Source organism: Eriocheir sinensis, chromosome 10 (genome assembly GCF_024679095.1).
Source record: "Eriocheir sinensis breed Jianghai 21 chromosome 10, ASM2467909v1, whole genome shotgun sequence".
In the NCBI taxonomy this organism is placed as follows: domain Eukaryota; kingdom Metazoa; phylum Arthropoda; class Malacostraca; order Decapoda; family Varunidae; genus Eriocheir; species Eriocheir sinensis.
The window spans coordinates 18,266,874-18,280,281 of record NC_066518.1 but is presented as its reverse complement, the minus strand read 5'-3'; the positions used below and the strand labels follow the sequence as shown (position 1 = coordinate 18,280,281).

The 13,408-nt window shown below is 42.8% G+C and overlaps 1 protein-coding gene and 1 long non-coding RNA gene across 2 annotated transcripts in view; both read right to left on the bottom strand.

The window, feature by feature from the left end:
• The window catches only part of LOC126996659 (uncharacterized), a 35,209-nt gene extending 27,218 nt beyond the window's left edge, over positions 1–7,991 (bottom strand). Inside the window, exon 1 of the long non-coding RNA XR_007751335.1 lies at positions 7,853–7,991. This is a non-coding gene — a long non-coding RNA (uncharacterized LOC126996659). The remainder of the gene's footprint in view (positions 1–7,852) is intronic.
• Positions 7,992–8,194: 203 nt separating this feature from the next.
• Positions 8,195–13,408, bottom strand: part of LOC126996658 (inhibin beta B chain-like) — a 10,042-nt gene continuing 4,828 nt past the window's right edge. Inside the window, exons 2-5 of the mRNA XM_050857355.1 lie at positions 12,349–12,494; positions 10,960–11,184; positions 10,054–10,272; positions 8,195–9,836 (exon numbers count right to left, since the gene is read on the bottom strand). Coding sequence (XP_050713312.1) covers positions 9,672–9,836; positions 10,054–10,272; positions 10,960–11,184; positions 12,349–12,494 — 755 coding nt within the window. The 3' untranslated portion in view covers positions 8,195–9,671. The remainder of the gene's footprint in view (positions 9,837–10,053; positions 10,273–10,959; positions 11,185–12,348; positions 12,495–13,408) is intronic.

The window sequence follows — 13,408 nt, the reverse complement described above, 5'->3', positions numbered from 1 at the left end:
GCTATAAACCAGGTCTAATCTAGATGCCTCTCCTTCTTTCCCGAATCTAGTATGTTCCTTAATCCATTGCATCAGCACATGTTCCATTGCCAGTTGCAGGAGTCTTCCTCCCCACGACTCTTCTGTTCCCTGCGTTTGCCAATCCTCCCATTCTACCTCTTTGCAATTAAAATCACCCATCAAAATTATTCTCTCACTCTCTCTTAACATTCCATCCAAGCAACTCACTGTGTCTTGTATCATTACTTCATATTCTCGGGCCTTCCATGCATTGGTTCTTGGTGGCACATACCCTGCTACATACTGCCTCCTTCTTCCTTCAGCACCCACAGTTTCCACTTTCAGTACCTCTGCCAAGCCTTCACCCTCAATCACCTCCACCTTAATGCCTTTCCTTACCATCAACATCACACCTCCTCCCTGTTTTCTCTTTCTGTCTCTCCTCCATAGTATATTGTATGCACCTTCTCCAATCCCCACCACCTCAATTGGGTCACACAACTTGGTTTCCGTCAGCCCCACAATATCAGGTTCTTTGTCTCTCAAATAGTCGTTTAGCTCTATCCACGATGACACTATACCATTGATATTCGTATATGACAATTTCTATCCTTCCTCCTTTCCTGCTAGATTTTTTATCTCCTTTCTCTCGTCACCATGAACCACTTCCTCACTTTCATATCCATTACTCTCCAAAAAAACTCCTTCTCTTCTTCCGATCTCTTCTCATTTAACTCACGAACCTCACCTCTAAGTTCATTCAACTTGTCTCTCTCTTGTTCATTCAGATCTTTCTTCAGCCACATCATTATGGTGTCTTCTTCTCCTGTTAGCTTCCAAGCTCCTGCCAGGGCCTCTTCTGCTTCGCTCTGTGCCTTGAATCGAATCCTAATTGGTCTATCTTTTTCTCCATTGTATTTGCCAATCCTATGACAGTCATCTATTTCTTTCACCAGGTCTCTTCCCTCTTCTTGTACCCTCTGTACGATCTTCCTCGTTATATCTTTCAAGTTGTTTTCCCTCACACTTCTTCAAGCTCACTCCCAGACATGCCTACCTACAGACCAGCAGCCACACACTAAAACTACCCAAGCCAAGACATCATACCCATAAGAGGAATTTGTTTTTCTCCTTAACCCCTAAAGGGTGGGTGACAGGTTTTACCGGTCTGTCTTTTTCTGCCCTAACTTTGAAGTTTGCATGAGGATTTATGGATCAGCAAGACTTCTAGGCTGCCACACAACTCCTCTGTGCCACTCTTAGTGTTTCTGTGACTATAGCAATGGCAGGAGGAGAGTTTTTTGGATCTTCCTCATCTGATTCCTCACCCAAGTGTCCACAGCCAATGACCTCGACTCCTCATAAGTCTCCTCTTACTCCAAAAAGATCTCTGTGTGACTTTTTCTGGTCTCGAAAGTGATGTTAGTGAAGACAGTGACAGCAGCAGTGTTGAACTCCAACTCCTTGTTTGATCAGGAAGGCTGAGCCCTGTAATTGTGCAACCTCGCTTTGGTGGCTATCCTGTAGATCAATCTCATTATAGTGATGGTGGAAGTGATATTGAGGCCCTTCAGGGTTATCAAGTTAAGAATATAAAGGTAATGAAGGGGCTTTGCAGCGGGGTTGAATGAAGCAGTATGCGCAAGGAGACACACTGCTGATGTGCTGAGTGACAAGTTCCCCTGTATTGTGAGTGCTTCTTTGTGTACCACACACAAAACAGATGTTGAGAAGTAAAAAAATAAGAGTGTCTGTAAAATAATGTGGCATGATGCAAGCAAAATGTGAGTGTGAGTGTGTGCAAGGAGCCCAGGAGGGAGAGGGCCGCTAGCTATACTGCACCACCCACAACGTACGCAGCCTTCCAAACACAGCCCTGCTGCGAGGGAAAAGTTACTGCACTTAATCACATCACCACAGAAATGTCACATGACATAGACTTTGAGTTTGTGACACATTGAAGAGGAAAGATGGATAAAGGGAATGTCCATAAATCTAAAGCTATTGGCTCAAGCAGAGCCGTGAAATTGATAATTGAAAAAGAGGAATTTTGGGGAAAATGTCAGAACATTGCCATACAGGGAGAAGCTAATTCACATAACATCTCTGCCTTTTAGGGGTTAAGAGTTGTGAACCCCAAGAATAAACTGCCATAAGGGGTCATCAAAAGTGGCAGCATCAATGCTTTTAAAAACAACTACCGTATTTTATGGCTTACAAGACGCTGCATCTTGGAAGACGCACCCTAATATTGGAGAGAAATTTTGAGAAAAAAAAATTGTCATTCTCACACAAGAACAGATTCACCATATCCATGAATTTATGTAACCTTTTCTCAAAACTATCTATTGTCTCAGCACTCACCACAAATGTACAACTAGGCAATTTCAACTACCGTTGGTAAATACACACACTGAAACAGTGGGTCCCCGACATAAACATGGCAACATGTAGGCTATTGGTTTGTTTACATTCATCACTCGTCCGATTTTGTCCGTATGGCGATGACATACTAGTTGGTGGTTAGTAAATATACTATACGTCTTTCATTGTCCAAGGGTGGTTTTATTTCCATAAAAGTGAATTAAAAAAATTAAAAAATATGAAAGTCAAAGAAATTTTATTCATCGTCAAACCCCAAGAACTCATCACTGCTGGATTCATCTGTAGAGTCATCACTACTGTCAGTCATAAACAATAAATGATCCTAACTACCATCCATGTCATTGTATCGTACAACTTCTAGCTTGTATGCGATAGTATAAGTAAATCGTTTTGATGAACTCACCATGGGTGATAATTTCCAGGACAAACAACAGCTTGTGATACGTGTGACAGCTGGGTGGTAACTGATATATTTCACGACATAAGAGTGTGAGCAAACCTTATGCTTCGAGTATAGGAGACAACACATCAACACAGCAGATCCAAAGGCTTGCTGGTCTATGGAAATAAGCCACCTGTACCATCAAGATCAAGAATGGAATGGCTCCCACCGCTACCAGCCGCACAATAAATAACAGATGTTTGGGTCACATTTGGGCTTGTGGCTTGGCTCCAGGAAGGTTTATGGTATTGGAAATACTTGTAACAAGTAAGTACTAAGGTTATATCATATAAAAGGCTGAATTAAATAGTTACTTAAGTTAACCTCATAATGTAATGACAACATACAAATCCACATCCCTATCGGTCGACCCAATATGGTGACCGTCCAAGCTCACTTGAGCCTGGACGTTGCTGCCACAATACAAAATTTGTCTTGGAAGACGCACAAGTATTTTTCATGGTATTTTTTAGGAAAAAAAGTGCGTCTTGTAAGCCGTAAAGTATGACTGATATGTTGAAAACCTTAAGGGGCACCCCTTCATAAACACTGTCTCCCTTGCCTCTTAACCCGAGAACGTCGGCAGACCCTTTTCAGGGCTTTCACGAGTTCTGGCTGTGGTATGGTGGACCCTAAAAAGGGCTCGCCATAAAACACCTAATTCAAGCTAATTGTAGGCGGTGGTGGCATAGCACAACCCACCATGAATGCCCTTGGTCATTTTGGTGGGTGAGTGATCTTGAAGTGGGCTTTTTTGTCATGGGTGGTGCTGTAAGGTCATGGCATACTGAATTAGCTATCCATACAGGAATCACTTGTCAAATTCTCTATAGTAGACAACAAGTGACTCTCGGCTAGATGCCACACGTCACGAGACTGTTTATTTCGTAACAAACACCACCCAAAAAGAATGGACTTTTAGTAAAAGTAAATATTTTTAATGGCTTTATGGTTATGAGAGGAGTACTCTGATGTACGTTCCATGCTCTTTTCTTAGTATCAAAATGCAGTGTAATTTTATCGTTTCTCGGCCACTTCTCGGCTTTCCCATGGGTTAAGGAATCACTATACCATGTTCACTTAAGCTAGATTTCTGGCACCTAGGCAGGTTGGTAAGCTTGCAGCTGATTGGCTGCACCGCTCTCTTGCAGACACTCATGTCGGACCACATCTTGCATGCTCAAGTGAGACATGTTTCTTTATAATATGCCATAGCTCACCTCATATACGAGATAGCCAGTTTTGGTTGACACCATGAGACTCAGCAGTGACTGTAGAATCTAGATGTATGGTAAAAACTCTACAAAACAAAAAAGAAAATGGTATTACAATGAGTTGAACTGTAAAGATGTTAAAAAATGTTTATAACATGTTTTACTTATGCTCGCTGTTTTCAGCAGTTGTTCACTTACTGCAGAAATATATTATCACGTTACGTAGGACAATCTTTCATGAACACATGTAAAATTAGAGAAAAAATTAGACGAAAGTGAGGTGCCAACGCCTCACCACTTGCATTGTGCCCAAGCAAGGAGAGTTTTCAAACCCTCTGCTGCCTCTCAGGCCAAGAGGTGCCTCTTATATAGTGATAGTGATAGACGAGCTCCCTGGGGCGAATAAGTCTACGGGATGTAACACTCCAAATATCGGGAACTTCCAGCGCCTAGAAATCATGGAAATTATAAGAGGTGAGCAGTGAAATGTATCAATTATGCGGTCTAATCATTCTGAACACTTTTCCGCAAAATGAAAAATCCAAATTTGCTTGGCACCAGGGGAAGGTTTTTGCGAAAAATGTTTGGCACCCAGGGGGTTAATGTGTATATATGAAAACTACTAACTTTCTTGCTTTACGAATCTGTGACAGGAACTTTATCACATAAAGTACTTGTACTTAGTCCTACAATGACATGTAATTGGACTTGGACTTAAATACATAGCAAAGTGACTAATTGTACTTGAAAAATATCCAGGTAGTACTTGGACTTGGACTTAAGAACAGTCGCCTGTATTTGGACCCAACCCCGATTATTTCCACCACCCCACACCGCATACCAAATAAATTTGAACTAACAACCTAACTTTACCTACCCAACGGGAGGGTTTCGCCCCCCATTGACCCCTCTTATGGGGGGCTTCGCTCCCCTTGATCCCCCTTCTATTTTCCAGAAGCCACACGTTACTACACTGCATTCAGGGACCAAAAAAGAATCCTTTTTAAAAATATTAACTTCGCAAGAGGTGGCTACCCTCTCGTTAATATTATCCTATATTTTTTTACTTATATTCCTTCAAACTGTCTTACCTTGATCTTGATTTATAATGCGCAGGGCACCCATTCAGGTGCAAAACACGCATATTTGTGTTGGCTGTTGGAGGGGCGGGGGAGCCGGGTATGCAGGGGAGGGAAGTGAATCAGGTGTAATTGTTAGTGTTGGTGTGTTGTGGTGACAAGTGAGTGTGTATTTGTTTTCTGAATGAGTCTATTGTACCGGTCTAAAATCAGTTGAGGAAGGCTGTTCCAGTCGCGTATGGTGCGTGGAAAGTATGAGTGCTTGTATGCGTCAATGTTAGTGTGATATGTTTGGTATTTATGGATGTGTGTGTTATGAGTACATTGACTATTTGCGTTGTGTATGTATGTATGTGGATCAATGTCAATGTGAGTGTTTGTGATCTTGGTAAATCTTAAGAATAGCGGCTCCTATCGGGTGCGCGTTTAGGGCACGGTGTGGTGGTAATTACAACATTTCTAGCACGTACGACAGGGTTTTGACAAGCAGACAGGCGTGTTTATGTCACAAGGGGTGTATTTTTCCACGCTGGCCTCACGATTTCTTCCAAGTCGATGGGCGATGAGACTGTGAGCTCCGGGGTGAAGAAAGGGAAGAGCCTGCGCGGAAAAATACACCCCTTGTGACATAAACACACCTGTCTCCTTGTCAAAACCCCGTTGTACGTGCTAGAAATGTTGTAATTACCCCCACACCATGCCCTAAACGCGCACCCGCTAGGAGCCGCTATTCTTAAGATTTACCGTGATCTTGTACATAAGTGTAAGTCTGTGTGCTTGTCTGTGTATGTGAAGAGGTTCCATGTTTATTTGATGTTTGATCCGTGTTGAGCTGCCAGGCGTTTGAGTATAAATGTTTGTAATGAACCTAGCCGCCTTGGTGTTGATTTGTTCTAACCTTGTAAATACAACTGTTATATACATCCCTTACCCACCGTAGAGCTGCGGTAAGTCAATGAAAGTAATAACATTTTCTTAGCACCACTGTAAAATATGTATACTACATTTCTTTACTGTCGTGTAAATATCTTACGCATATGTTTACTTTTCTTTAATATATCAAAGTATTAAGGTTAAAATTGTATTTTTATGTGTTTTATCTTAAATGTGATGCCTTTTACATACATCACAGAAGTTACGCATTGCGGCTTTGAGAGACCTGGCAATGCTGGACACAGGTGTTGCCCCGCCGTGACCCCGCCACAGCCCTCGTTTAGGGGTGGTGTAACTACAGTGATTCACGACGACAAAGCAACACGGCGGTGTGGTGTGTGTGCACGAGTGCACGGGACCCAGGCGGCCCTCGCGGCAAGACGGGCGTCCTCCTGAAATAATACCGCTCCCTGCCTCAGTGCCGGCCCCGGGGGTGCCTGGCGGGCCCGGCAGTGCCTCACCTTGGCGGCCTCCTCGGACATGGTGCCTCGCCTCGCCGCCTCCTGCCTGGGTTTGTAAACACTGCCGCTGTTGCGAGAAATACCTCCTCGCAGAAATAAGTCGCTCTTCTGTCCACCACGCATGCGCACTGGGGAACACATGCAGTAGGAAAATATATTAATTTACCTGGAATGGAGTGATAGGAGTAATAGTTTGGCCTAAGAATAGAGATTTTAGGATAGGGTAAATCTCCCCTTTCCTTCCCTCTCCTCTACATTCTCTCCCCTCCCAGCATATGCCATTTCCTACTGCCATTATTTTTTGCATTTTCCCTGATTTCCCGCTCTCATCCTAGTTTTGCCCACTTGTGATTTTTTTGTGATGGTTGATATTGCCAGCAAGACAACACCACACTAGACCAACAGACAAAACAATCAGGAACTGAGTGAACACCTAGGCCGGGTACTTATAATTATTTCTAACATCTGCCCTGTTAATTTGTTGTAAAGCATTCTCTTGATTAAAAAGTATTGTTTTGATGTTTGTGCCATGTACTGGAGCAGAAACGGGACAAGTAAACGATAGGGGTGAATGAAATATAGAAAAAGTAAGCAAGTTTGGACCTCGCTCTGCGAGTTATTTTGCAGCTGCGAGTTGATTCCTACAACACCGCCTTTGCCTCACTCCCGCTCTCCCTCTCGATATACATTGAGATATCAGAAACCAACTAAAATATAGCATATGTTGCGTTGAAATGCTTGAACATAAGGCTGTAGGTGATTTTCTTGCCAACTTATCAATACGTGGATGTAGCGCAAAATTATTGTACAGGGACCATGCATTATTTTTTCGGCGCCCAACCTCATGTATATGACAAGGCTTTCGTAGGAGTTTAGGGCATTTTCAGAGGTATTTTAATGACCCCGGTGGTAGTTTTATCCTTCTTCTGTATCAAGAACGTGAACAAAATACTCATGGAAACCTGATTAATCTCCTTTTCCGCCTTTGGAAATAGTTGACATGAGAGGTGCACATCGAAGCGTCTGAGAATATCTGGATTAACTGACAGGATATGTGGACTACTATCAGAATTAACAGACAGGAAATACGACATTTTAATCAAACACTAGCTAGCTCTCATGATTCTTATCTGTTTGGCTGATCGATAGGTATGCTTGAGAATGAAGCGAAACGTGTCCAGTCTACTTGACTTTCTATCAGTATACCCGGATATGGATATGGAACATGCATGGATCGTGCATGGATGCCTGCATGGCTACGGGTCCGGTCTCGAATCCCGGCCCGGGCAGTCAGCGTGCAGTTCACCCTCTCTTTCGGGCAGATTAAAAAATGGGTACCTTGGGAAACCTGGGGAATGTGAACTGTGGCAATCCCACACTTCACACTGGGTGGTGTCCCAAGGTAATGGTTTCCCACCACGTGCACAGGCTCAAAGCGCCAACGCGAAGGACTTGAGCACCGCAGCCAAGGATTGACCGCAGCCACGCGCTGATATAACATAACGTATACCTTTATACCTTGCTATATAGTGTCTTTACTTCAGAAATCTATACATACATGGGCGACATAAACTGGATCACGAATAAGAGGGCTGTTTGTATTAAGCTAGTTAGATAAATGAAGATATAACAGCTGAGGAAGAAGAAGGAAAAAACAAACAGGCAAGGGAGAAATTAAAAATTTAACTTGCATCATATTATAGCACACGATACATATTGATTCTCTTTAAAATAAGCATGAAAAGACACATCAATATTAATATTTATTTTAATAAATACCGTACAAAACTCGCATACCAAAACTCATTCGAGAATATACACAACGACGCGATGTGTGTAGCTACTCATCTTGAGGACACGGCACCGGCTGCGGCGACTCAGGGGGGACGGCTCACTCACTCCTTGCCTCTGACTCGGTAGTGAACATTGAGAGAGAGAGAGAGAGAGAGAGAGAGAGAGAGAGACACACACACACACACACACACACACACACACACACAGAGGAAAGGTCACGGAAAATATACGACGATTCTAAAAATATTATGCATGGACATTCTCACAAAGATGGCAACAGGTCTCAATATACTCCGTATAATTTGTTTCTCATGTGACATCCATAAATTTCACTGCTCAGGGCCGGGCTACGTGCTACGTGAAAACTATGTACATAAATTATTTACATGTTACTTTCATTACTTTTGTTTTTTATCATGTTCAGTCTAAGGGGGAATAACAACTGTGTGTGTGTGTGTGTGTGTGTGTGTGTGTGTGTGTGTGTGTGTGTGTGTGTGTGTCATTTCCTATATTTTTTTTTTTGGGGGGGGGCAATGGGGAGCGGTGAAAATAATAATAGGGTTAAAAGTATGTGCGTGCTTCTGTGTGTGGGTGCCTCTGCATGTGTGTGCGTGCCTCTGTGTGTGCGTGCTTTTGTGTGTGCATGCATGTGGGCGTGGTAGTGTGTGTGTGTGTGTGTGTGTGTGTGTGTGTGAGAGAGAGAGAGAGAGAGAGAGAGAGAGAGAGAGAGAGAGAGAGAGAGAGAGAGAGAGGAGGAGGAGGTCACAGCTATACGAATTGTAATGAAAAGCTGACAGTGGTAATGCAAATTGAAATGAATTCGACAATGGAAATGCCTTACAATGATTTTATGTGTTGGTCCTTATTCTACAATGTAAAATGATTTGAAAATAAATAATAAAACTACACCTTAATCAAAGGACAAGATATTGGCACTGGGGTGTGGAAGGGACAAGGAAGAGATTCGTACACCAGGAACATGCACATTGTGAACCACAGCCAACGATCGTCTTCTTTCATTAACTATCAAATTGCACTGCAAAATATCGGTGTCTAGAGGTAGAGCATGCTCGAGCGTTCGGTCCCTTCCTTCATTCGATGGTTGCACCAACAGGTTTGACGTACTATGAATAATTTGAATTTTATGTAACAACTTACAAAAAAAGAGAAGTAAAAATATAATTAGAAGACACGTAGATATCATACCTAGTTTGAGCATGTCAAATGGAGTTCCTTTAACAGGACACCGTTTAAGTGCACCACCGATACGTAGGAGTTTCTTGGTCCCAAAGACACTCAAGCGTTAAAATACTGTTGAGGAAGTGATTCCATCTCACTATTTTGAACAGCCGTGTAACGCTGTTTAGTCTCGGCAACCACAGGAGCGCACCTGCAGGTCTGGCACGTCCCTCACCTCGAGGCGGTCTCCCAAGGAGTAGATGATGCTCATGGTGTAATAGGAGGTCGGGGAGCAACACGGCTCCAGCTCGTCTTTGGGTGCAGGTGATTCAGCTTGCAGCATCAGGGCCTGGTGTGGAAAAAAAAGCGCCGATTGTGAGTACATGTTCTAATAAATAAATAAATAAAACGAGAGATTGAGAGACATGAAATTTGGTATTCATTATGAAGAACAGCTAATAATTTTAGTCCTCAAAACTTTCAGTAATACGATTTTATCATATTAATGGGGAGCCAGCAATTCTTCAGACGATATAAATTACTTTCAGGAGATCTATATCACTCACCTGCTTGACGTTGTTGTATTCCGAGCCAGTGGGAGTCCTTGCTGTGATGGGGGCAGCCTGGCAGGAGCCGTGACAGTAGTAGAAGGTGAAGGTCTCTGGATGGTGGAGCCAGTGGCTCCAGCCCATCTCCTTCACATTGATCTGTATTGCTTCCCGACAGCAGCGACTCTCGTTCTCCCCTGAACATTCCCGCTCCACAGATCGTCGTTGCTTGCGGGTCTGTAAGAGCACAGGACATAATAACACTAAAATGGAGAGAAGACATATACGTATGTGCTGTATGGGAGGTGTATGTGAGGCGGGACACAACCACCGACCAATACTCGCTACCCATTCACTGCTGGGTGGACAGCAGCACCCCATTAATCTCCATTCAGCTCGGGAATAGAACCAAGGGCCTCTGGGTTGTCAGCCGAGCGCGCACTACACAGCTCCGTCCTTGTGTGTGTGTGTGTGTGTGTGTGTGTGTGCGTGTGTGTGTGTGTGTGCTTGCGTGCGTGCGTGCGTGCGTGCACATACGTGCGTGCGTGCGTGCGTGCGTGCACATATGTGTGTGTGTGTGTGTGTGTGTGTGTGTGTGTGTGTCCTTAAACAGTAATAGTAAGGAAACTAATAATAATGATAATAATAATAATAATAATAATGATGATGATAATAATAATAATAATAATAATAATAATAATAATAATAATAATAATAATAATAATAATAATAATAATAATAATAATAATAATAATAATAATAATAACATAAACCCTTACATTTGTCTCCGTGGCAGCAATGACGATGAAGGGCATGTGGTCAGTCAGTGATAATAATAATAATAATAATAATAATAATAATAATAATAATAATAATAATAATAATAACGATAATAATAATAATAACAATAATATAAACCCTTACATTTGTCTCCGTGGCAGCAATGACGATGAAGGGCATGTGGTCAGTCGCCTGGGACCTGAGGGCGTGGTGAGTGCAAGTGGAACACCACACTTTCAGCTTCACGTCCTGCCGCGCCTCCCGAGTCCACCGCTTCGCAGCCGCGCTCAAGTCCACCTTCATCCAGCCGTCCGCAGTCTCGCTCATCGTCTCGTTGGTCAACAAATTTTTGCGTCCGTGCGACAGAACCTACCAAGGTATAGAGTGATAAGGCGTTACTTTTGGCAATATTTACAGGGCCAATTTTTTTTTTTTTTATAACATAGGATAATGAATAAAATGTTTAGAATTCCGCTTTTTTCATCAGCTAGCAATTTTAGCTGGATAGTAATTTGTTGGGGGGGTGGTATTTCGTTGGGGATATACCCCAAGAAACTTTTTTTTTTTTTTTGTTGTTGTTGTTGTTGTTGGGGATATACCCCAATGGAGGAAGGCGGTGCATGCCGCGCAACCCCCCAGACGGCTGGGAGAGAGATACCCAATTCTTTCAAGGAGGAGGCCCAACAACGGGGCTGAGGGTGTCGGAAAGAGCCCACCTTTCCACCCCCATGGCACCGGATAGGTCTCGAACTCACGCTCTAGCATCCCGCCGAAGCGCAAGGCGGAGACTACCACGGGACCACGGGAGCCCCCCTAAAAAAACTTAAAGTGTGAAAAAAAAGATGTAATATTCTCGTCATTTGTTATCAGCACCGATGTGAAATATTGTAAATGATACGTAGATATATAAAAGAACTACGTATAAAAGGCTGATTGAAAAATTCATTACCATACAGAAAACTAAAACGTTAACGATCCCTCTCCTCACGTTTACTGTCTGCACGGAACACCGCTCTTCAGCCTGCTCTGATGCCGTCCACCTCTCGTGTAAGTACTGAACATTCCCTCCACCCAGGATGGTTACCATTTTTCTCTAGAATCCTAACTTATAAATCTATTCTATAGTAAAAAAAATGTTCACCTTTCCTTAATTATTTTACTTAATTAACCACGATTCCCTGTATAGTCACTATTGTTTCAAATGGAACAACGCAGACAAAAGCACAAATTCCATCTACGTCACCATAATTTAAGCTATGTATTTATTTTAGTTATAGGGCTTATTTTCATCAAATTTCGTTCCTCCATCTGTCCATCTTGAAAGCCGTCCATCCCCCATAAAATCTCGTTCATCCTAAGGCAGACACTTGACATTCCACTCAGGTTGAACAGCAAATGAATAGAAGACTTTTACGTTGATATCAACCGGGATCACTGAACTTCATTAAGCTACATACGAGGTAGAGAATTTGAGAGTTACGGAGAAGCTTTATCTGTTGCATGGAGGAAAATAATCACTATAACAAGCCTTACCTCCTTCACGATGAAATTGTTGGAACTGACTCTCTGTCCTCTCGCCTTCCAGAACCAAAGCGTGGCACTGGCGAAGTCCTGCTCCAAGGCGTCCTCCAACTTGAAGCTCAGACAGAGGGCGCCATGTTGACCCCGGCATGGCACTACTGTTGATCAAATTAACATGTAAACAATTGACCAAACACATAAGTAAATTAATACACAAATTCCTAAACAAAAGCAAAGATACATATACATATAACAAGAAAAATACAAACATAAACAGGAATTTTAAAAAAATTAGGTCATATGAAACAGTAAAAATCTACATTGTCTTATTAATAGAAGAAAAAAATGGAACACATTAGTCCCTACGGACTGTTTGATGTGGATGTGTCCGAACTCAAGGATAAACGAGTCAATCTAGAAAAAAATAGTCAGCGGGACGGAGCCATGCTGAACTCCTCGCAGTCAGTAATGAGTTTGTGTTACGCGAACGAAAACGTTAGTGTAGAAATTGATTTTTTGAATTATGAAAAAATCCTTTAACGTGAGACAGTAAAAAATACCCGATTAGGATACCCCTTAATATCAGTCATCATAATCAATATATATCGACTTTTGTTTTTATGGTGTGTCTTTCCTCTCGTCCCTCAATCCCCCTTCCTTTACACACCCTACTCCCCTACACACAGCAAAATAATCGGCGCAGTCAGAGCGTGCTCATCACTCAGCACCGTGAGAAGGCGGAGGGTGAGGCTTGAAATATGTCACATTGGTTCCGACGACGAAAGCCATCTGCCATCCATGCAACATGTCGAGTCAGGGTCAAGGTGTTGCGGTTAGCGTTGTTACTGTGGCGTGCGTGCGTCAGCTCGGCCTTCGGGGAGTGGGGCAAATGGCGGTGCTGAGAGGTCTGATGGTTTTGGGTACAGGGAGTCTTTGCAGCTAGGATAGGTCGGGATTATAGGGATCGGGTATAAGGTACTACTGGAGGAGATGGCATTGAGTACAAGGAGTCTTATTTCTGCCGGACTATAGACAGAATGTAAGGTGTTACTGAGGCGACATTCTCAGTTGT